This window comes from Lutra lutra, chromosome 6 (assembly GCF_902655055.1).
Source record: "Lutra lutra chromosome 6, mLutLut1.2, whole genome shotgun sequence".
NCBI classification, from domain to species: domain Eukaryota; kingdom Metazoa; phylum Chordata; class Mammalia; order Carnivora; family Mustelidae; genus Lutra; species Lutra lutra.
In genome coordinates this window covers 148,407,120-148,432,364 of record NC_062283.1, presented here as the reverse complement: position 1 = coordinate 148,432,364, position 25,245 = coordinate 148,407,120, and the positions used below count along the sequence as shown (strand labels likewise).

At 39.5% G+C, this 25,245-nt stretch overlaps 2 protein-coding genes across 11 annotated transcripts in view; one reads left to right on the top strand and one right to left on the bottom strand.

Annotated features, from left to right (window-relative positions):
* PACRG (parkin coregulated) overlaps positions 1-15,508 on the bottom strand; it is a 568,744-nt gene extending 553,236 nt beyond the window's left edge. For all 6 annotated transcript variants that reach the window (XM_047733484.1, XM_047733481.1, XM_047733478.1 and 3 more), the window contains exon 1: positions 15,353-15,508. In XM_047733484.1, the coding sequence (XP_047589440.1) occupies positions 15,353-15,508 (156 nt within the window). The remainder of the gene's footprint in view (positions 1-15,352) is intronic.
* A 482-nt stretch (positions 15,509-15,990) lies between these two features.
* Positions 15,991-25,245, top strand: part of PRKN (parkin RBR E3 ubiquitin protein ligase) — a 1,375,032-nt gene continuing 1,365,777 nt past the window's right edge. For all 5 annotated transcript variants that reach the window (XR_007128111.1, XM_047733473.1, XM_047733472.1 and 2 more), the window contains exon 1: positions 15,991-16,112. Coding sequence is in view for 4 of the 5 variants with exons in the window: in XM_047733473.1 (XP_047589429.1) it covers positions 16,106-16,112 (7 nt within the window). In the remaining variant the exon portion in view is untranslated. The remainder of the gene's footprint in view (positions 16,113-25,245) is intronic.

Sequence of the window (25,245 nt, the reverse complement as noted above, 5' to 3'; positions counted from 1 at the left end):
TGTTAAGATAGCTTTCAAAGTCTTTGGTAACCTGAAATTTTAAGGTTTTGCTTGAATGAGAAATAGGATTAAATTCATTGGACATCTAAGTCTTTTGGAAATAGGATAAAGTGCTAAAGCATTGATTCCTGGGTGTAGGTTCATGCTTTTGACTTCTTATTCCAAAAGAACTAAGGATACTCGAGTCTGTTGGTAAATGTGTCTAAGCTCAATTAATTCATAAATTTGCCATCTAAAGAATTTTGCTGGAACAGTTCACAATTGGTCACTGCTTAGTTTTCATGGTGAAGACTAAGGTTTCTAGGAGTGTATGTAGTAATTATGTAATTGATTATGTAACTAAGTATATAATTAAGACTGATGGGAATAAGGGAAACAACTCTATATGTAGAAAAGGAGAAGATATGTAAGGAAGATATAAAGAACGGGAATGCATTTTTGTTGAAGGTAAGAGAAGGTAATTTTGTCCTAAATAAAGTGGTTGGTTGGGAAAAATGACTTGAGTCAAAATCTGAATGCAAAAGAAAGCTGTAAGAGGTCTGGAGGGAAATCTTTAGAAAGGAATTTTAGGTATGGTTAAGACCGACTAAGATTAAAATGAATAGATTTTCAAGTACACTGATACAAGATTAAAAGTCTGCTTACTTTCTTCTTAAAAGGTCAAAGTTTTCTTGAATTGTTGGTCTGTTCTTGATAAAAAACTGTAAGCAAAGGATTCTTTTTCTCTTTTGTCTGCTCAAAAAACTAGTTTCTATGCTTTGTTTTTATCAGGTCTTTAAGGATCCCTAATCCTATTTAGGCAGATGCTTAAACTTTCTGGGGTTTTTTTTTGTTTGTTTGTTTTGGTTTTGGTTTGTTTTGTTTTTAACAAATTTCCCAAGATTTAAATTGTAAATGAATCCTCTTTAATTCATCAGGCCTTTTTATTTGGTATGTTAAGTTACTCTGGAAACATTGTTAAACAAATGATAAGCCTTAGGTTACATTTGGGTAAATGCTGTAACTATTCTAGAGGTTATATGCAATTCTTAAAGTTTTAATATAAGATCATTGCTTGATATTTTGATTACTGCTATTATAAACTCTCATCTCATCAGATCTTTAACTATGTCCAGTCTGAATTTTTGTCATTTATAGTTATTGTCCCATCTTCAAGGAAATTTGTGTAAGGGACTTAAGGGCAAATGCAGGTATTTGGTATCTTTACGATTAAAACGAAAATGGGTAGGAATTTCCAGAACTAACTAAAGCTGCATTCAAACTAAACAAGAACAGTATCATGGGACAAAGTGAATTGGAAAAAATAATTATAGTTTTTTGTGACTCTTATTTAAAACATTGCTGGTCCTCTATTTGCTCTTCCAGACTAAAGAGACTTTTTCTTAAGACATCAGTGATATACAGAAAAATAAAACAAATTAAAGCATTCAACTTTTCTCTCTACCTAAACCCTCCAAAATTCAAAGGTCTCTCAGTATTTCTTCCATGGCAATCCTAGTCATTTACATAAGTTCAGTAACAATCTGTTCTCCTTATAACAGGACACCATTGAAAACACTGGTTATTTTACCAAGGCTTTGACTAAAATGTCATATTTGAGAGAGACATGTGTAAACTCAGATGTGACCAACCAGCTGTAAAAAAAAAAAAAATTACATTTTTGGGGAAATCATGCATTGTACAGCCATCCCTCATAACCCACAAGGACAAGCTGTTATTGAACGTGCACACCCCACCCTTAAACACATGTTAAATAAACAAAAGAGGGGGAATATAGGTCTAAGTAATCCAGACCCCCTCCTCACGATTATATAAGGCACTCTTAACTCTAAACCTTCTTAATTTGAATGACCAATTTTTTTTTAAAGATTTTTTTTTTAATTTATTTGACAGAGAGAGATCACAAGTAGGCAGAGAGGCAGGCAGAGAGAGAGGAGGAACAGACTCCCTGCTGAGCAGAGAGCCCGATGTGGGACTCGATCCCAGGACCCCGAGATCATGACCCGAGCTGAAGGCAGAGGCTTAACCATTGAGCCACCCAGATGCCCCTTGAATGACCAATTTTTAACCCCAGCATTAAAACATTTCACATGAGAATATCCAGGACTACAACTCTTAGTCTTATGGGAAGACCCTAACTCAAGTCTATGGCAAGGCCCCCATGAGCTCATCACTTGGGGAAGAGGATATGCTTGTGTCTCCTCACGGGAAGGACCACCTTGGCTCCTGGCACAGAACTTCAAGCCATATCATGGCTTGTCACAGCCCAAAGCCAATCCCACAGATGAATCAGCTTAAGTTAAGCGAACCCCAACCCCAGAAACCACCCGCTACAGAGAGCACAACAAGCAACAGGAATGACCTACAGAGACCTGAAGAAAACTACTTAGATACCTGAAGAAGTCCCACAGGATAAGGCCCCACACCTGAAAACATGTTCCTGCCATGCTCTCAGTTTTAAGTGCAATTTTTGTCATGATGGGTATATCATACTCTTTCATTCCAGGAGCTATGGCCACTAACTACTGGGCATATATGCTTAACCCGCCCTTCTGGAAACCCTTAATGAGCTGATGTGCCTTTTTCGTGCTCAACAATAACTCTAATTGGGTAGGAGAAACCTCCTTCCCCTTTTCCCAACCCCAGCTTAGCGGCTCCTTCTGGGCTTCCATACCATATAATGTAAATTTACATGCCACAATTCTTCCCGTCTGCACTTTTCTGTATGATCCTCTTTGCATTACTGTCTCCTCTGAAATTTGGTTACATTTTGTGCCTAAAGGCACCAACAAAAACACTCAATTAAGAGTTATCTCCATTGGCATTATCTGGCACTGGCAATCAGACCCATAATAGAAGCCACTCCTCTCTTTTCATCTTTGAGAAAAGTACTAAATGGACCATATCTTCAGAGAGGGTAACTTGGGAGACATGTTGAACTCTTAACCCAATACCCTTAATCTAGATAATAATACTATTACAGACTGGAGTCCAAGAGGATGTCTAATAACTAATGAGACAGAGATTAAAATCCATCCAGCTAGCAATGGAGACTGGATGGGCAGAGCAGCCTCTCCTATAATTTGGTGTGAAGGAGGCCATAACTGTCCCCATTCAAATGTCCCTCTCTGGAGGCTAGGACATATATTTCCCCCCTCTCTCTGTGTGGCATTGAGAACACTACAATTCCTCAGGTAGTTACAACATGATTTTTCATAAGAACTCTACTGATTATATTCAACTCTGTATACCACACCATTATATTTTCTTATTTGGAGCCAATATATCCCTATCTACAGAGGTTAGACGCTACTTTATCAAGACCTCCAAAGGAGGAAAGCACATTATGCAGCACATTATGCAGCCTAAGTAATTACAACTTTACTTACCAAAAAGCTACTCACATCTTTGTTTTAAGAAGACAGCCTCTTTCCTTTATCCCTGTCCACCTACTAGGCCTTGGGAGTAATCTAAATCAGCATTCTCAGCATTCTTCATCAGGCACTTAATGAATCAAAAAGGTGCTGCAGGTTTCCAGGCCTGCTCATTGTAGCAGCTAACTCCATTTTGACAACCACTAGTGTTGCCATAGCTACTCTCACCCATACACGCCAAACCACCCAACATATTGATCAAATTGCATATAATGTAACCTGAGAATTCCAATTACAACAGACGATCAATCAAAAATTGTTAGGGAGGGGCACCTGGGTGACTCAGTCTTTTAAGCGGCTGCCTTCCACTCAGGTCATGGTCCTGGGGTCCTGGGATTCATCCCCACATAAGACTCCCTGCTTCAGCGGGCAAACCTGCTTCTCCCTCTACCACTTCCCCTGCTTGTGATCCCTCTCTTGCCATCTCTCTCTGTCAAATATAATAAATAAAATCTTTAAAAAAAAATTGTCAGAGAGACTCCAATGATGGAAGTAGCAATAGACTACTTGGGAAAGAAACAGGAGGCCCTGGCTTTTTGCCAGGATCTTAATTGTGACTGGGCGCATAAGGCCCATAAGGCCCATAAGGCCCTTTATACTGGTACGGTACTCAACATGATCAGGGGAAGAATTAAGAAGCATCTTCAAGGATCCCTTCATGACAATTTAACCTTAGACATTCACAACTTAAAGAACAGATTTTATCTTCTCTCACCACCATTAATGAACATGAGCATAACCAAAAACCTAGGGTATTTTCTTGTCAAATCTACAATGGTTAAACCCCAAAAACTGGTTTTCTAACACCAGATGGGACTCATCCGACTGTCCATTATTTTACTCATTTTTCTATTGCTTCTTTTTTAGCTTGCAAAGTCGGAATAACAGCGCTTTCCCCAAACAGGAGAAGCTCGAGATTTGTACCTGGCACAACTGCAGCAAGACCTCCAACCTGCAAAGAATAAGAAAGGGGGGAATGTGGGAATTCACAATGCCTGGCTAGCAACAAACACAACCCTCCTTGGAAGAGGTTAGTTGAGAAGCAAAGGAGTGACCAGAAAACTGGGCCTCCTTTTAAATTTTCTGGCTGAAAACAGCCAGATCCTCATTGTGGCCCAAAGCTATCCCCCAGGGGACAGATGCTTAACTTAGGTTAGATATAAATCCTTAATGGTCACCTACTCCCTGCCTGCAGGTCATGAACACAAGTAGTTCTAATCACACAATGCCTGTAAATGTCACTGCCCTAGATATTGAATCTCTACATTCCTTTCTAATCCTGATTCTTTGAGGTAACAATAACATGCATAACAAAAGTGGAGGTAAACTTGATTTGAGGCCTATCACCACCAGTACACCTGGCCCCAGGCCCTCTTCTTTCTCCTACTTAGGTGTCTGGAATAATCTTTTAGTCGGCCATCTCAGGGTTTGCTAGCCAAACCCAAAGAGAAGTTGTAATTGATTACCACAGAAATACAAAGAATCATTAGAGATTACTATAAATAATTATGCACCAACAAATTGCAACATCCAGAAGACATAAATTTCTAGAAACAACACAATCTTCTAAGACTGAATCATGAAGAAACAGAAAATCTTAACAGACTGATTACAAATAATACAATTTAATCATTAATTTAAAAATTCTCAAAACACAAGAGTCTAGGACCAGACAGCTTCACAGGTGAATTCTATCGATCGTTTAAAAGAGTTTGTAGTTATCCTTTTCAATCATTAAAAAAATGAAAGAAAGAAGAATGCTTCCAAACTCATTTTACAAAGCCAGAATTACCCTGATGACAAAACCAGAAAAACACACCACAAAAAGAGAAAATCTTAAGCCAATATCTTTGATGAATATAGATGCAAAAATCCTCAACAAAATATTGGCAAACTGAATTAAATAATGTATTAAAAGGATCACACGCCACAACCTAGTGAGATTTATTCCAATAGTGCATGGATGCTTCAACAGCCAGAAATCAGTCAGCATGAAACACCACATTAATAAAACTAAAACAAAAATTATGTTATCACCTCATAGGTGCAGAAAAACAATTTGACAGAATTCAACGTCCACATATGATAAAAATTCTCAACAAAGTAAGTATATAAGGAATGTAGCTCAGCATAATAGAGGCCATATGTATGACAAACCCACAGCTAACATATTCAATGGTGAAGAGCTGAAAGCCTTTCCTTGAAGACCACAAACAAGACAAAGATGACACTTTATTTTACCATTTTATTCAAAATAGTTTTGGAAGTCCTAGCCAGAGCAATTAGGCAAGAAAAAGAAATAAAAGACATCTGAATTGATAAGAAAAAGAAACTGCAGATGATCTACTATATAGAAAACCACAAAAACTCCACCAAAAAATTATTAGAACTAATAAATGAACTCATAAATCTCAAGATACAAAATTAACAGAAATTGGTCATGTTTTTATATGCTAATAATGAGCCATCAAAAACAAATTAACAGTTCCACCTACAGTTGCATTAAAAAAGAATAAAATATCTAGGAATAAATTTAACCAAAAGATGAAAGACTTGTTCTCTGAAAACTGTAAGGCACTAGGGTGCCTGGGTGGCTCAGTTGGTTAAGCATCTGCCTTTGCCTCAAGTCATGATCCTAGTGGGGTCCTGGGATTAAGCCCTATGTGGGGCTCCCTGCTCAGTGGGGAGACTGGGGAGACTGCTTCTCTCTCTGCTCCTCCCTCCTGCTCTGCTCTCTCTTGCTATGGGTCTTTCTCTCAAAAAAATAAAATCTGAAAAAAAATATATATAAGACGTTGATAAAAAAAAAACTGATGACACAAATAAATGAAATGACATACCATGCTCATAAATTGGAAGAATACTGTTAAAATGCCCACACTATTGAGGGGGTAGGAGAAGAGTAAATGAAACAAGATGGGATTGGGAGGGAGACAAACTATAAGTGACTCTTAATCTCACAAAACAAACTGAGGGTTGATGGGGGGAGGGGGTTGGGAGAGGGGGGTGGGGTTATGGATATTGGGGAGGGTATGTGCTCTGGTGAGTGCTGTGAAGGGTGTAAACCTGGCGATTCACAGACCTGTACCCCTGGGATAAAAATATATGTTTATAAAGCTGTAAAAAAAAAAAGAAAAAGAAAAAAGAAAGGATGAATACCCAAGTTTGTAGCAACATGGACGGGACTGGAAGAGATTATGCTGAGTGAAATAAGTCAAGCAGAGAGAGTCAATTATCATATGGTTTCACTTATTGTGGAGCATAACAAATAGCATGGAGGACAAGGGGAGATGGAGAGGAGAAGGGAGTTGAGGGAAATTGGAAGGGGAGGTGAACCATGAGAGACTATGGACTCTGAAAACGATCTGAGAATTTTGAAGAGGTGGGGGGGGGGAGGGTTGGGGGCACCAGGTGGTGGGTATTGTAGAGGGCACGGATTGCATGGAGCACTGGGTGTGGTGCAAAAATAATGAATACTGTTATGCTGAAAAAATAAAAAATTAATTAAAAAAAAATGCCCACACTACCCAAAACAATCTATGAGATTCAGTGCCATCCCCAACAAAATACAGTGGTATTTTTCATAAAATTAGAACAAAGAATCCAAAAATTTGTATGAAACCACAACACAGCTCAAATAGCCAAAGCAATCTTGAGAAAGAAGAATAAAGCAGGAGGCATCATTCTCTCTGATTTCAAACAATACTACAAAGCTGTAGTAATCAAAACAGTATGCTACTGGCACAAAAATACACATGGAGATCAATGGAATAGAATGAAGGCCTAGAAATAGACACATACGCACATATAGCCAAATGATCTATGAGAACGAAGGCAAGGATAATCCAATGGAGAAAATACAGTATTTTCTATAAATGGTGCTGGGAAAACTGGACTAGTATGCAAAAAAGTGAAACTGGACCATTGTCTTATGCCATGTACAAAAACAAACAAATGTAAGGCTTAAAATAATAAAATAACTAGAAGAAAGCACCGGAATAAGCTTTTTGACATAGGTCTTAGCAATATTTTTGGGCCAGTCTTCTCAGGTATGGGCACAAAAGCTGAAATAAGCAAATGCAATTGCATTAAACTAAAAAGCTTTTATGCAGCAAACAAAACCATGAACAAAATGAAAAGGCAACCCATGACTAGGAGAAAATATCTGTAAATCATATGTGATATAAAGAGGGTTAGTAGCCAAAATATACAAAGAACTTATACAACTTAATAGCAACAACAACAATAACAAAAACCCAACTAAAAAAATGGGTAGAGGACGTGAATGGACATGTTTCCAAAGAAGACATACGGATAGCCAAAAGGAACATGAAGAGATGTTCAATGTTCTGTGCTCAGTGTATTAATCATCAGGGAAATGCAAGTTAAAACCAGAATAAAATAATCACTTCACACCTGTCAGATTAGTTATTATCAAAAAGACAAAAAGTGCTGGGGAAGATATGGAGAAAAGGAAACCCTCATACACTGTTGGTGGGAAAGTAAGTTCGTACAGCCACTATGGAAAACAGCATGGGGATTTTTTAAAAACTTAGAACTACCATGTGATCCAGCAATTCCATTTCTAGGTATTTATCCAAATAAAATGAAAAATAATTTCAAGAGATATATATACCTGTATGTTCATTGTAGTGTTATTTACAATAGCAATAGCCATGATATGGAAACAACCTGTGCTTGTCAATAGATGAATAGATAAGAGATTTGAGAGAGATATATAATTGTAATATTACTCAGCTATGAAAGATAATGAAATCTTGCCATTTGCAACAAGGATGGACCCACAGGGTATTATACTAAGTGAAATAATTTATAACAACAAATATTGTATAATTTGACTTAAATACTGAATCAAAACAAAACAAATGAAAGAGCAAAATAGAAAGAGACTCCTAGATATAGGAAACATACTACTGGTTACCAGAGGGAGGAACTCTCTCGCTCCCTCTGCCCAACCCTCTCTCCCCTTTCCACCCCAGGCCGCTCATCACACTCTCTCAAAAAAAAAAAAGAGGATGGGTAGGAAATTGAGAGTGGGAAACTATATTTGGAACATATACATTTAATAAATGGCTTATAAGCCAAATGAAGTTATGAGGAAAACACCCAAAGGTCGTGAAAAGATACCTCACAGAAGAGGATAATCAAATGACCAATAAATATATTTTTAAAAGTTTTAAGCTTCATTAGTCATAATGAAAATTAGGATTAAATTCACGATGAGATAATATTATACACCCACCAGGATACCTAAAATGCAAAATAAAGAGAACAACAACTAGAAGATAGAGTAAACAGTATTGTCAGGTAGAGCTAGCAAGAGTTTAAATATGAAAAATAAATTTGGAAAATGATTTTGATGTAGTCACTGAAGCAAACATATATATACCCCAGGGCTCGGAAATTCCCAGGAGTATGTTCTGGGACATTTATACATATTTTCTCCAAAAAAATGTATTAGAATTTTCCTAGTAACACTATTTGTGACAATCCTAACCTAGAGGTCACACAAAAACTCATTAGTGGAAGAACAGATACATAATGTTCTATAGACACCCAAAAGTGTCTATAGGAATGAGTATGGAGGGTCTGTAATCATATGCAATAATGTGGGTGAGTCACACAAATTTAATGGCCAGACACAATACAGTTACGGATTTTAGGATTCCATGGATGCAAATCTGTTGTCAGAAGATTGAACTTGGGGGTACATTTGGGCAGTGATTGGAAAAGGGCTGAGGGAGTTCTGTGTTAATTATGTTTCACGATCTGGGTGCTGGACCAATGTCATTGGTTTGATATTCAAATGATACATTTATGTTGGCATATGACGTATCAACTAAAGTCTAAAAAACAAGTGAGCAATAGTGGACTGGTCCCAGTCAGAAATACCTGGAAATCTAAGTTCCATTCCTTGTTCTACCATTTAGTAAGTGTCCTGAAACCACCACAACAAAAAAATTAAGTTGTCTGAGATTTATATGCTAAGTGGGGAAAAAAAAAATCTGCCTTGTCTCCTCATAACACAGGCTGGAAATTCAGATGGAATAAAAATGAGTATCATATATCAAAACATATAAAAAGCTACTATAGAGGCACCTGGGTGGCTCAGTGAGTTAAAGCCTCTGCCTTCGGCTCAGATCATGATCCCAGAGTCCTGGGATCAAGCCCCACATGGGGCTCTCTGCTCAGTGGGGAGCCTGCTTCCCTCCCAACCCCCACCTGCCTCTCTGCCTACTTGTGATCTCTGTCAAATAAATAAATAAAATCTTAGAAAAAAATTCTCTCTCCTTTAAAAAAAAGCTACTATATTTAATATACATATACCATTGCCAGGTCATTCACATTAAATAGGAAGATATTTTATATAATTTAGTTTAACTATATGTAAAGGGTCATGTAAGAACCCTCTGGTCATCTGGGGAAAAAAAAAATAACAACAACCAAACTATCTATCCCACTTCCTAAACAAAAATGAATCAGGAAAAAGCAAAGCTTTAAAATAGAACATTAAAATTTTAAGAGGATTTTGGGGGGAAAAAAACTAAAATTTTTAGATAGGAGAAAGCTTTTCTAAACCTTACTACTTTAACATTTTATAATGAACATAGATAACTTATATAATAAGGTAGTTAAAATATGGCATAAAACATTTATAAATTATTCTAATTCCTTTATTTATATAATGCCATTAGCATTTTCTTAAAGCTGCTAATTCAAAGATGATTGTCCATTATAGATTAAAAGGTGGTCATTCATTAATCTATTTGACAAAGCAAACAAACAAACAAAAAAACCCAGCACCTCTTATGTGCCAGGAATTTAGGGACAGAGATGCAGCAGTGAGTAAAATAGCAATAATTCCCTGCCCTCAAGGATCTTACTCTGTAGCGGAAGACGATGTAGGATAAACTAAATCAATATTAGCAGGTGGTCAGTATTTACGCAAAAACATAAGATGCAAAGAAGATGAGTGTGCCAGAGCAGGGATGGAAGAGATTAATAAGAGGTTGAAATTTCAAGTAGTCAGGGAAGCCTTCAATGCAACGTTAATTTTCGACCAAAAACTAAAGGAACAGGAGATGGTGGTATGTAAGGGGGAAATGTATTTCCACTAGAGGTTACAGAAAGGGCAAAGGCACTGAGCCAGCTGGGCAACTGGTGTATTCAAGGACAGTAAGGAAACCACTGTGGATGGAACAGAATGAGTGAGGACGAAAACACTGAAATACCACTTAGGACCTTACAGGAGGATGAGAACTTTAACTTTCGCTCTGAGATGAAGAGCCATTGAAGGGTTTGAGATAAGGAATACCTTGATCTGGCTGAGTTTTAAAGGGATCTCCTGAGCCCCTTAATTAGGGGAGAGCGGTTAAAAACAAACAAACAAACAAACAAAAACCCAGACTAAAGACAAATGACTATGATAGCAACAAGAAAGAGGGAGCAGATGAAACAGGAAGAAAGGGTAGATTTGCTTACCGTCATTCATCAGATACTTAGTACACTGTTAGGTGCTGCTTAGGATGAAAAAATTGGTTAGTCGTGTGTTCTCCCCTCACAGGGAATTTATAGGAGGTAAAACACGAGTCAAACTATCACACACAGTAGAAAACAATGAGCAAATGATAGCCTTCCATCCGGGTTGGCAAAGAGGGAGAATTAGGGCCGTCTTCTTGAAGCAGTGGGTGTTTTAGCTAGCCACAAAACCTGAGCTCCTTCACAGCATGGGTTCTACTGCTTCCTGATTTCTAAACTCCCAGCACCTAAAACAGTGCTTGGCACAGTCAGTGATCAGGAGATACTTGTGCATGATGTCTGAATGAACGAGGGTGCGCAGATGTAGGGAGGAGGGCATTCAAGCAAAGGGAACAATATAAGTGAATCACAACCATGAAGAGTTACAGATTTAATCTGGCAGAAGGAAATGAGCATAGGGGGAGATGAAATTAAAACCTTGGCATAGGATTGCATCACAGAAGACCCTGCTGTCCTGTGGAGGTACCAGTGATGAGAAGGGAACTTTGTACTGGAAAGATGAATGTAGTAATACTGATAGATGAAATAAACGACCAACGGTGGAAGGAAGCTAGAGACCAGTTTGGATGGCATCGTAAAACTCCGGACAGGTGACAAGGATCTCAGTCCGCTTATTATCACTTGGTCCCTCATCATTAGTACGTCCACTATACTAAGCAAACATCTGCAAGCCTTACCACAGATGTGGATTTACACGAACTCTAATTATTTTACTCGTCTGTTTCCTTCTCACTAGCAATATAGAATCTTTAGCACTGGTGGCGGACATTTCTAATTATCCCCCGATTTCCCTTTTCCTGTTTATTACACTGATAAAATGCCTCAAGTTTTTAGCTGGACGTGAGCTACTAGCCAGAGACTCCATTTCCCGGCCTCTCTTACAACAGGATGCGGTCATAAGACCAAGTTTTGGCAATGGATTTGAGCTTGAGTGACAAGCGCAAATTTTAGGACACGCATTCCAAACAAAGCCGCTGGTCCTCCATTTCTTCCTGCCTCTTCTTGTAGCCCGATCCTGACTCGTTTTTCTCTCCCCATGCCTGAAGTAGGTGTTAGAGATTATGCCCTTTTGCACCTATAAAATTTTCATAGCCCTTTTCCTGATGAAATAGGTATGGGGGCCTGGGAGTTGTGTCAAGGGTCAATTTTTCTTAAGTTTTTATAAAAAGGGAAAATATAGGCTAATGACCAAATTCTGGCCACTGGGATGTGAATGGAAGTGGGGTAGAGTGTCTGGGTCTTTCCTCTAAAAGGAAGCTCTCTGCTTTTTCTTTCCTTCTTTCTGGGGGTAGGGATTTGACCCGGGTGGTGGTAATACCACCTTGACCCATGGCATCATCCTACAGGATATAAAGCAAGAATACACAAGTAGTGCTCAACAAACTTGAACTTACATATAACAGAAACAACTTCCTTCTTAGTTAAACGATGGTTATTTGGACTCTCTTAAAGCAGCCAAATTGATATCTTAATACATAATTTATAAATATTGACCATAACCACTATGTGTTGAATGAATGTATGATTGGTAAGTATAAACATCTCTCTATAAGTAAGGTAGTATTAAATAATTATTTCTTCCATTCCCCTAAGCTTTGAACATAAAACACTTATAGTTTATAGAAAAGGAAAGCTATTAAGCTTCAGTTGAAGTCAACTTCTGTATCATTATAACTCTGGGTCTGAATCTTAACTTGCTTTATGACAAAGTGTATTAGCACAGAAAGCACCTACTGTCAGTTGAGATTAAACCAATGAAACACTGAGCTACTGGTTTCTGGTTATAGGTTCTAACATACCATGAAACAAGGCCTTTAAAAGGAAATTGGACTATGAAATTTTCAAATTTTGTATGTCCTATCAGTCTTCTTAGGCAAATATAACAATATGAATTTGATTATTAGTCTTTGATTTCAGTAACTTTCTCCTTGCTTGTTTTCATACAGAATGCAACAATTTCAAGGAAGTAATGGAAGAGAAAAATCTGATAGTGAGTCTTAAAAACTGGCCACTTATGTTCATTATTACTTTAGAAATATTTTTTATTCCTATACACAGATTATCACTGTTTAAATAGGGATCTGTTTGTACAGCCCATCTGATCAAATCTGTTTACGATCAAGTGTATTTACTTATGTTACTAAAGCATTCTCAAACACCCAGAGTGCCCACAGAACTCTTTAGGGTTTAGCTGTGTTTGTCTTTTGTGGAAGAGCACTGGGTGGTGACTTGCTTAATTAGCAAGTGTTTGAAAGGCAACTGAAGGTGAGCCCCAACACTGGAAAAATGACTTAGGTGTCAGCTTTGGGACAGAGGTTGTAATTTAGAAAAGCTGGAGACTGGCACATTGTTTTCTGAATAGAAATTAACCTTAAGAAAGAAATAGAGCTACTCTGACTTTTTAATGCCAAAAGGTTTATGCTGCTGAAGACAGAAATGAAATGTAAATATTGAATATAAAAAGGAAATGTTTTATTTCCTACACCACTGAAGCCCTTTTGTATAAACAGTATCTTTCTATTATCAAGACTTTATTATTGTATGGTCATTCTCCTCGGAGGACAAAGGACAGGGACTTTGATTAGCTGATCCCAAATCTTCACATCTGTGCCTATGGCCAGCAAGTTCAAGGAGAGAGAGAGAGAGGGAGTGGGAGAGGGATAAGGGGTTGCTGATTGAATGAATGAATGAGCAGATAATGCTTTCATCTATAAATTGTAATTTCCCACTAAATGAAGTGAAAGATTGACACATCCTGTTTTGAGGGTTTTCCTGGAAATACAGCTATTACACTAAGAGATTTTCCCTAAAAATACAAATATAAGGAGATATTTAACTCAAATAAGTTGTTTATAAAGAAGGCTGCTTCACAATGTTTTTTGTTATTTTAGTTTTGTAAGCATATTTACTTCGTTTGGTAATAGTGGAATACTTAATTTTGCAGGAACTATGACTTTAGGTATAAGGCTATGTTAGAAAATAAACATGGTTAAAAATATAAATTTAGTAAAGAGAGAATCTGACAAATTTTCTACATGTCTGTGAACAAATATAACACTGAAAAAATGACCAAGATTATAATTAGAAATACTGTGTCGAAGAAAAAACAAATAATTAGCTTGAATGGTTATAGTATTTTATATTGCTGATAAGTGAGTCATCTTGACCCCCATGACCACCAATTTATGTGAAAACCATGCAAAAGGACTGCAACTACAACAAGCCAGAGTTTTAGTCTATTTCCACAAATTTTCACTATTGTAAGCCAACTGACACACATTCCAATAATCCAAATATCATTTTGTGTAGCAGTATGGCAATCTGACCTAGGGATCTAGAAGTTATCTGTTTCATTCATGTAGGTAAAGGATGGGGCTTAGGAATAAGGTATATATTAGACTTGCAACATTTATGTAAAAGAAATAATGTGATACTGGAAAGCAACACTATTCATTTAACATAACGAGCTACTATACAATAAGTCAGATGCTCCCAGAGTGTAAATTGTACAAATTTGAAAGCTGCATTTATTATTAATATCTCATTCCCAGAGACAGGGGCTGGCTTAGTCAGTCAGAGGTAAAACCTGGTTTAGCATATCAAATTTAAAACTGTTTAACAAATATTAAAGTTTTTTTTTAAACCTATCATGCATGTAGCTAAATCACTTGTGTGCATTTTAAACCTTCCCCCCCAATAGTATTGAGAATATTTTAATTCTACTACTGCAAATAATAGAAATGAAATACGAATTATAGTAATAGAAATACTTGAACTGAATCTTCAATTTTTTAAAAAAATTATCATTTAAAAGGTCTGGAAATAGACTTCATATGAAATTGCCTAGCTCTAACAGGCTGAAGTTATATTGTAAGAAAGAGGGTTGTTAAGAGTAAATACAGGGATAGTCTAAAATTTCTTAGGTTGAATTGATGAGATTTTTTATTGTAGGTGATTTAATCAGTTCATGCTTCCAGGTGTGCATCAGCACATGTCAAATTCTGTAAGAGTTTATGATTTCTAAGAACTTGCCTTCTAGAAGGCCCTTTGCTGAGGGGGGCTCCCCTAGGAATCAGTAAGAGGCTCTTTTGTATTTTCGTGTCGATAGTTTAAGAGTAATTCGGGGTGGTCTAGAAATCATGAGTTATTGGGAAGGTGCTTATAGATGGGATAGATCCTTTCCAACAACCTAGCGGGGACCTCCACTCTCTGCTGGGCGCCGTCTGCGGGGGAATTGCCATTTTTGCCAAAGACCACCCAGGACACAGATTCGGAATCCATCACAGGACCGGCCAGCATCTATCACCTGGCGTCCCCTGACTCGGAGCGAGTGCATTCAAGGCAGGAAGATCACTTACGACCGAGTTTTTCATCATGGCTTTGACTGTGAAGCCCTCAGAAACCAGGGAGTGAGGCTGGTGCACCGGGAGCGGCTGTTGTGCCAGCAGCTTGGTCCTCTTCGGCATCTTGTCTGGGCATTTGTTTAAGCTCAGGGTCTCTTTTTCTGCCACCATCTTCCTAGGAAATGTCTTGTTCTCATAAAACGTGTAGTAAAAGAATCAGTGGGTTTTACGGATGTGAGGAGGAGTTCGGGAAAAAATGTAAAAAGGCGCGTTACTGGTAGAAATTCAACCCCTCGCAGTGCCCAGGTTGATCCAGATGTTTGGCAGCTCCTAGGTGCAGGGAATTGAGGGCGGGGAGGGGCGGGAAGAGGGAAGGACCGCGGCGAGAGCGGCAACAAGCTTCCAAAGGTGAGCCTCCTGGTTGCTAAGCGACGCGTCAACACTGCGGCCGAATGGCCCAGTCCCCCGGTGACGTGCGTTTTCTGGGCCTGAATCCGGAATGGCGGCGGAAGGCGGCCTGCGGAAGGCGGGCCGCGAGCGGTGGGCGGCGGCCGGCGGGCGGGGTGACGAGAAACTACGCGGTAAAACTACGACTCCCAGAAGGCCTCTGGCTGCGCGTCGTCCGCGCGTGCGCATGCCGACAGCCGGCCTTAGGAGAGGCGAGCGCTGGAAGATTTAACCTCGGAGCCACGCTGGTGGGCGCCACATGCGGGTGCCGTTCCCGCGTAGGTCACTCCATGCCCAGCAGCCTCCACCTGCCCAGTGACCATGATAGGTACGTGAGTGCCTGCCAGGTACAGCGTCTCTGCGCCGCCCCGCCGGGCCTCGGCGGACAGGGACCCCCAGGGTGTCCGCCGGTGTCAACTGTCAGTGTCAGGGCGGTCGTGCTCGCCCGTCCCAAGCCCGCGCTGCGGGCTTCCTCGTGCCCGCCGTGGGCCTCGCAGTGCCCGCCGTGGGCCAGGAGTAAAAGTGTGTGTTCCAAGCCCCCACCCCGCTCGTGGTTTGGCAGGCTTCCCACTGGAGACAACTTCTCCAGGGACCGTGGTGCGCGCCCCTGCGCCTCCCAAGGTGAAGGCTGGGTCGCGCGTTCCCACAGCGAGCGCGGCGCTGAGCCAGACTTGGGGGTTCCGTCTGCAGGTCCCTCGGGGCGCCTGGGAAGCTGCCTTCCGGTTAGGAACAGACTGGAACTCACCGTCTGCAGGTCTCTTTCCGGGGAAACCCTAGCGAAGCATTAAACTCTGGTGGAAGGTGCCTGCAGTAATGATTAGGATCAAAGGAAGTTCCTGCTAAGGGATTTGAACGTCTTGCTCCCTGACATTTTTCCTTTTAAATCTCTCATTGTAAGTCTGAGATGAAAGAATGAAGAGTAAATAGCAAGGATTAAATATTCGCATAATGAATTATTATTGTTACCTAACACAAAATGACCTAGGTGCATTTTTTTTTTAAAGATTTTTATTTATTTATTTGACAGAGAGAGATCACAAGTAGACAGAGAGGCAGGCAGAGAGAGAGAGGGAAGCAGGCTCCCTGCTGAGCAGAGAGCCCGATGCGGGACTCGATCCCAGGACCCTGAGATCATGACCTGATCCGAAGGCAGCGGCTTAACCCACTGAGCCACCCAGGCACCCAACCTAGGTGCATTTTTGTGGTTAAAGCTTTGGAAATGGTTTATTGTTTTTAAACACTGTGATGTGTAAGATTAGCAAAGTTTCTCCCTTCTGGGGTTATTAAACCAAAAAATTTTTTTCTTCCTAGCGGTAATCTTTTGAAGTTAGTGGAACTGCACAGTATGATTAGAAACCGTTGCTTTTTTTTTTTTTTTTTTTAATGACAGAGACTTGCTCTAGATTGTGTACGTGAAATTTGGTGAGCCTATTTGGGGATTATTCCTGATGAGTGCCACTTACAAAACACTTTTGATTGCAATGAGTACATCTGAAGTCAAAAGTGACCTGTCCAGAAACATGAGAAGTGGATTTTTAAAATCCGTAAGTTTGTATGCACTCATAAAGTCTTAAGTCCTTTTTTAGGAAATTAATGTTAAAATGTAGAACACTCTACTCACTGGGAGAATCATCTTAGTGATTAACTGACACTGTCTTTGCAGCGATGCTAAAACCTAATGATGTCCAATTTTTCTTACCTTTCTAGACTTTTGGTGAATGACTTTTGAGAGTCATTAAATTAAGACATTTTTTCTTCTAAATACATTTTTCATATAAACTTTTATAAATCTTCTTGAGATTTTTTAGGTGACTATTACATATAATCCACTATAAACACAACTCTTAAACTGAATCAGAAAGTCAAGTACAAGAAATTTTCAAAATCCATGATGTCAGTATTCTTTTTAAAGATTTTTTTTTTTTTTAATTTATTTGAGAAAGATACAGAGACAGAGAGAACACAAGCAGGGGGAGAGGGAGAAGCAGACTCTCCTCTGAGCTGGGAACCAGACATGGGTGGTGATTCCAGGACCTGGAGGTCATGACCTGAGTTGAAGGCAGACACCTAACCATCTGAGGCACCCATGTACCCCCGTGATGTCAGTATTTTATACGAAAAAAGTTTATATTTTATATTGAGGACAGTTGGGCAAATTTTATTTTAATTCAACTTAATCTAGTGCATGGATTTTTTTTTTTTTTTAAAGATTTTATTTGTTTGACAGAGAGAGACAGAGAGAAAGGGAACACAGCAGAGGGAGTGGGAGAGGGAGAAACAGGCTTCCCCGGAGCAGGAAGCCCAATGCAGGGCTCCATCCCAGGACTCTGGGATCATGACCTGAGCTGAAGACAGGTGCTTAACGACTGAGCCACCCAGGTGCCCCTAGTGCATGGGTACTTTTAAAGCAAATTTATAGTAAAGCTGTATATAAAGACAGGGACTTAAGATCTAAAAATCACAATTCTAAATTATTATCTAATAAATTACTATATAAACACTTTGTTAGGGTGAACTATGTTTAGGCAGTTTGTTTAGTTTATTTGGGATTCAGGGACAGGAGAAGAAAGTATAATCTTTGGATTTGATTAGATAGTTATTAGTAAATTGTAATTACGGTGAGAATATAAGGTAGATTTTAAAAGATTTTTTTTCTCATATTCCAGATACAGTTTTACACAGAGCAAATAAATGTGTATTACAACATGCCCCCTCCCAAGAAGAGCACCTTACATATAAAAACCATGTGGACAATGTGCAGTGAATTATTTTATACAATAAGTTGCATTGCTTAATTCTGTTGGGCATGTTTTTATAAAAAAATCTTCATTGCCAATTTTGGACTTGGTTGTATAGGAGAGTGTGGAAAGGAAGAGAGAGTGTTGGAAGGTAAGTGAAAGTGGAGGAAGAGAGAGTGTGCCTAATTCTGTTGGTGGGTGCATTTTAACAAAAATCTTAATTGCCAATTTGGTACTTGGTTGTGTTGGCAAGTGTGGAAAGGAAGGAGAATGTTTAAAGTAGAGGCAATTTAAAGGAAGTCTTGGAGTGATGGGTTTCCTGTTTCTGTGACTACACTTCGGGGCCAGGAAAGGCATTAAAGTTTATACCTAGTGATAAACTGGGGATCAAAATATAGATCAGTACATATCTGGGATTGTTTTTTTCTGTTAAAGACATTGTGCTACTCAGAACTTGTCCCTTTATGCCTATGCTCTTTTTAATTGCTCACCCTCTTTCATGCAAATAGTACTCTCCCACTTTATATAAATCTTGGCTTACTTTTGAGGAAAAACAAAAATAGGGGAGTTGGTACAGTAGGAGTAAAGGGGATTAGCTCTTACCCCACTACCAGTAGAATTAACCTTCCCTTTACGTTCTTAAAAACCAAGATTCCTTCTTGGCACAGAGACTGTTTCAAAAGTACTTATATTTCTCACTTGGATTATAACTGCCATGTTAAATGCCCTGATCCAGACAGCCATAGAAACATAGTTTAAGTGACATTGGTGATTATGATTTTGAGAAGTATGGGGAAGGATATCAAGATAATATAAAGCAGAATAGAAAGGCTTAAGAGACTATGGACTCTGAAAAACAATCTGAAGGGTTTGAAGAGGTCGGGGGTGGGGTGGGATGTTGGGGGAACCAGGTGGTGGGTATTAGAGAGGGCACGGATTGCATGGAGCCCTGGGTGTGGTACAAAAACAATGAATACTTTTATGTTGAAAATAAATTAAAAAAAATGATTAAAAAAAAAAGAAAGGCTTAAGAAAATCCTACTTAGAAAAATATAATTTTTGGCAACATTACATATTTTACCCTTTTAAAATTTAACGATTGTTTTTATTTAAATTGAATTTTAATAGTGATATTTGTATATTTGAATTCCTATAGAACTGGATTTAGGTATTTGAGTAGTATCAGGTATTAAAGTGCATGGATCTGTATACAACAGTGTCGTCAATATTAGAATTTAAATCCAGTATCTTAATCTTTAAAAATTTTTGATGTTTTCTAAAAAAATAACAATTAGAACATGGTCACATCTGTATATTGCTTAAATTGTCTCTTAGAAATTGTATATTTCTACCTATACAATTCCACCCCGCAGTAATTCTTGCCTACTTTTTTATTTTGTGGATGTACACAAATTATGTAATTATTCTTCCATAAATGAGCACTCAGTAGGTTTACAGATTGCTATCATCAGAAATGCTTATGTTCATATCTTTTTATTTGCATATGTAAGCATATGTGTAAAGAAAAAATCTTGTTACAATTTCAGGGTGGATTTTCTAGTCAAAGGATTAGTGGACTTTGAATTTTTCTAGGTATTTCTAAATTGTTCTAAAGTAAGTCACCCTATTTTACATTTCTGTCTAATGCAACAAGGTAGCAAAAGTTGCCCTGCTCCTCAGGACTGAAAGATTTCAAAAAGGCATCATTCTCAAGGCTAACTCACATACATCAGCAGAGCATCTACTGGGTTTTTCTTTTTTCCCTGTTTCTTTCCATCCCTGCTCAGGTTTGTGCCTTTGAGCAGTGCACAAGCTGCACAACTGTGCTTGGTGGCTCTGCCTTGTCTGGCAGTGTTTATAAGAATGCCCATTTACCCCTTGTGTACATAGAATATTTATATTTTTGCTTTCCTGCTAAAGGAAAATCAATATATTTTAAGTTTTGAAATGAACTTATGAGGGGAAAAAACTCTCTCATGTTTCATTTTATATTGTTTTATTTTCATGAAAGCAGATCCAATAATTGAGTACCTGTGTGCCTAGTACTACTCCAGGTGCCAGGGATACATGAGTAAATGAAATTAAAAAAAAAAAAATGCCCTTGCTATTATGAATGTGCAATCTAACTTTACTATTTGCCTACAAATCTGTGTATTTGTTTTAAAGCTTATATGTGATGAATTTTGAAGTCTCAGAGTTTATATTTCTAGTTGCTACTCTGCTACTCTGTCATTTCAATAATTTTAGCTAAAAAGTGACCCTACATGGAAGTACTCAGGATAGGCTCTGAAAGCTCCTATTTACAATGAGGTACAATTGTGTCATAAAGGACATTCTAGTGAATCTTTGCATCGGTGATTTTGTGTAATTATGCACAGTTCTTTGGATCCAAAGGCTCTAAAATGATGACCTTATGCCATTTTCAATTTTGGAACGATTTCTAAGGATTTTTTTTGAAGTCTACATTTTTCAGAAACTTCATGGCTTCATTGCTTGACAATGATACAATGAAAGTACTTTGTATTAAGATATGCAGATCCATTTCCACCTCCAAAGCTTCTTTGAAAAATGGGGGAAAAAAAATCTCCTTACTTGGAAATGCTTCATATTCATGAAACCAGTTTCAATGCAGAATAGTCTATCTGTTAGCTTTTAGTTCTTTGATCAATGAAAATTGTTTCTTACCTGCTGTTTCTTCAGCCTTTAATTGTGGCCCAGTGCTTATTCAGAGTTTCTGTTTTAATTTGCATTTAATGAGTGCATTTTAGATATTTCTTTGTAGTAACCTGAATGGTTTCTCTCTTAAGTTTTGTAATATTAAGGAAGGAAATTTCTAGGACGGCTGGCTGGTTTGCTGGCTGGTTTATGTTGCAGTTCACCTTCCTGGCTTATGTACTCCCCTTATAGGAGAGAGTCTTGGTTAAAAAGAATGGTGGTAAGGTTACTCTGTTTCCCTAGTACTATATGTCCTAATTATCTGGGACTTCTACCAGGTGTATTCCTGTATCTATTTTTGCTAAACAGAAACCTTTCTTCCCTGGATTAACAGGTATTTCAGCTCCCACTAATGATTTCAGTGTCAGTTCTTTTTAAGGTCCTGGTTCCGGGTGGTGCTGTGTAGGGGAGGAGGTCCGGGCTAGGGGGCAAGTGTGTGTATATTGCCCACCAGGAAGGGACACAGGGAAATATGAGACCGTTTCTCTGAGACGAGTTTGAGATCTAGTGGGACTCATAAGACATTTATTTGGGTAAGAATTCCACCCCCATCAGAAGCAGAGTAATTAGAAAGATGTGTATATGTGAACACAAACTTGCACACACAAGCACACACACACCATCCCACCACAGATTTTCAGGTCTCTTCTGCACATGTTATTTTCTCACCTTTGAACATCGTTCCTCTACAGTATATCTGGAAACGACTGTTCATCCTGTCAGATCCATTTCAAATGACAACAGCTGTAGATGAAGTTTTCCTTAAGATCCCCACCTGTGTGTTACTGCTCACACGTCTCAATCTAAAGCAATCAGCTCGTCCTCTAGAGTGAACCAAGAGCTCCGCAACAGCACGCAGTACAGAACAGTAAAGATTCGCTGTCGTGGGGCGCCTGGGTGGCTCAGTGGGTTAAAGCCTCTGCCTTCGGCTCGGGTCATGATCCCAGGGTCCTGGGATCGAGCCCCGCATCGGGCTCTCTGCTCGGCAGGAAGCCTGCTTCCTCCTCTCTCTCTCTCTCTCTCTCTGCCTGTCTCTCTGCCTACTTGTGATCTCTCTCTCTCTGTCAAATAAATAAATAAAATCTTAAAAAAAAAAAAAAAGATTCGCTGTCGTGCACTGCAGACACCATGCATGATATGCAGGTTTACACAGGGAAGCGCTGGCGAGGGCCGCGGTATAGAGCCTGGGGGATCCAGCGCTGAAGGCTGAGCAGGAGTTCGTTAGATGAAGGCAGCATTCTGGGTGGAGGGACAGACGTGAGCCGAGGCATGGCAGGGAGAGGGACGAGCGGGATGAAGGCCGTGCAGGGAGGAAGATGCCCGCAGAAGTAGGCCGGCCCGAGGCTAGATGGTCTGTCAGCTGTAGGCAGGGTCAAAGATGGTAGCTTTATACCACAGTGGCAAGGAGTCGGTGAACCATGGTATCCAGAAGAGCATCATGAATGGATTACATTTTATTTGTTTCTTTATTTAAGTATAGATTTGATTTATTTATATGAGAGAGAGGGCATAATCGGGGGGGGGGGCAGCCGTGGGAGGGGCAGAAGCAGGCTCCTCGCCCAGCAGGGAGCTTGGCGTGGGGCTCCATCCCAGGACTGTGGCATCATGACCTGAGCCGAAGGGAGACGCTCGGTGGACTGAGCCGCCCAGGCGCCCCGAGAATGGATTACATCTCAAAGGGAGGTCTGTGGTGGGAACGGAAAGGTGTGGTACACTTGAGTAGTGCCTAGAAGTCCAGGTAATTACGAATGGCTTCCTTTTTCTCTCAAGCTGGAGATGGTCTTCCACTAAGAGAGGTGGGGTGGTTGTAGGATAGGAGATGGTTTTTCTCAGCCTGGCGACATTTCTGATGTCATTAACTCATCTTCGATGGAGGGCCGCATTTCTTAAAAAAAAAAAGTACTTATTTTTATAGAATGTATTAAATACCTCTCACTAACAGGTATTTCTTTTCATGTTATTAAAAGTTTAAATTCATGTTTCGGAAGTACTCTGTATGTCCTTTGGTGTATGGCCCGTGATGTTTCGGTTTCTGTGTATAGTTTCTTCGGTCGATGGGGAAAGCAGTGTTTCCAAAGCCGGAGTCCGCAGTGACCCAGCGTAGTGCAGAGGAAGGTTGTTTCCTTTCAGTATCTGCATAACTTACACAGGTCGTCATGTGTTGAGACCATCCTGGGATCAGTGTTTGTGTTTTTAATAGTATTGATAGGTTCTTGATGGTTTCTCCAATTCACTTTTCCTGTTAAAGCTTGAACAGGGCCCCTCATAAAGGTTAACATTAGAGCCCTTATCACTGGAAGAGAGAAAAAGCTCGAGATGTACAATATATAGCAACCTTACCTGTCCCTCAAACCCCTATTCCCACCCTCATCAAATAGGGAGAAAATAGTGATCAAGGAATTAATATTGGGATGTTCCAGTTGAGACAATTTCATTATCTAATCGATGGATGTGCCCCTTCTTCCTATCGTTAAGTGTTTCTGGAGTTTCAGTACATACATTAGGTGACCTGAGATGAAGCCCTTTGAACTACATTCTGATTTTTTAAGCTTATTGGGCAAATGGATGCGTTTTCTAGAACATGCAAAGGTAGGATACACACCCAAAACTTGTTCCGCATGAATAACGGAGAGAAACAGGAATGACCGAGTTTGCAATGTTCGTATTTCATAGAAGCCACCTGCACTCCCCCTTTGCTTGTGTCTTTCTGTTTCTCCTCCCAACATTACTTCATTTTCTCAGAAACTGGAATCTGAACATTTCCTTCTTCAACTTGGAGGACCAGCTGCTGTCTGAGTAATTAAGAAGGGGGCTCTTTCCTCTCTTGCTGCTGGTTTCCACAGGGCTTCACTGGTGGTTGTAAAAGTGTTGCTGAGGGTCACAGTGGGACTGGCATGACTGGCCAGACAGTCTGCCGTAAACAAGCCTTGTTTCTGCATTTTGCTTCCTTAGGAATCTGGTCTTGGATACACTTTATTCCTTGATCTGGTTCTGGGGAGTGAGGAACTAGGCTAGCCGCTGGATTGGGGACCAGTTAGGCTTACCGCCTGGAGAAATAAAGGTTGAAGAATACTAACTCGTGCTCTAGGATGCTTCTTTCCACCCCTTGAACTCTGGCTTGGAGTCCATTCGAGCTCCATGGCATGCCCCTGGGGAGTGAGAGCTTCAGATTTAAGCACAACTGAGGCAGCATCGCATGCGTTGCAGAGCACAAACTCACAGAGACACACAAGTCCGCAGGCGTTCACCAAGTCTGGATAATTATGTGTGACAATATCAAACATGTTTTTAAATGAAGATGCCTGAGTTAATAGTATTGGATAGAAATCATGTATGTTTTACTGTGCAGTCAACTTCGACATAATTGTATGATACAAACAGAAAGTAATATACGGTGAAGGTCTGGTATTTGCTTCCACTCTACATTTAAGAATTGGTGAGAGGACCAGCCATTGGCAGGTTAGGGCATTTCTTCTTTGTTGTGGTGCTCTCTAGAGTTTTCTTTTTCTTCATGGTCCATTTTTATGTATATGCTTGGCATTTGGAGTGTCTCACTACATGCAAAGTTTGTATCACATGTATTGCCCCCCTCCCCCCATTGGCTTCATTACAAGGAATTCACTAAATAATCTTATTCTCAGTGTACGGTGATTTTGCATCAGGTCTGTATGCTTGCCTTCATACCCTGGTAACTCCTGGGCATGACAGCCCGACTCTACATTTTATGTGTTTTTTTAGGGGAGATGTTCTGGAATAATTTTTATCTGAGGCCTAACGTATTAGGAACTTCCTTATAGGCTGTAGTCGTGGTTGTCACAATTCTTTGTGTATAAATTTATTAAAAATCCCTTCTGGCTTCTGTGGCCAATTTAATCATGCTATGCCGGGTAGACTGAAAGTTACGCTGGTAAAGTTAGAGAATGGATCGTGATGCCATTTGAGGTCAGGTTTCTGGAGGGGACATTATTCTTTTTCTCTTCAAGCAATGATGATAATAAGAATATTAAC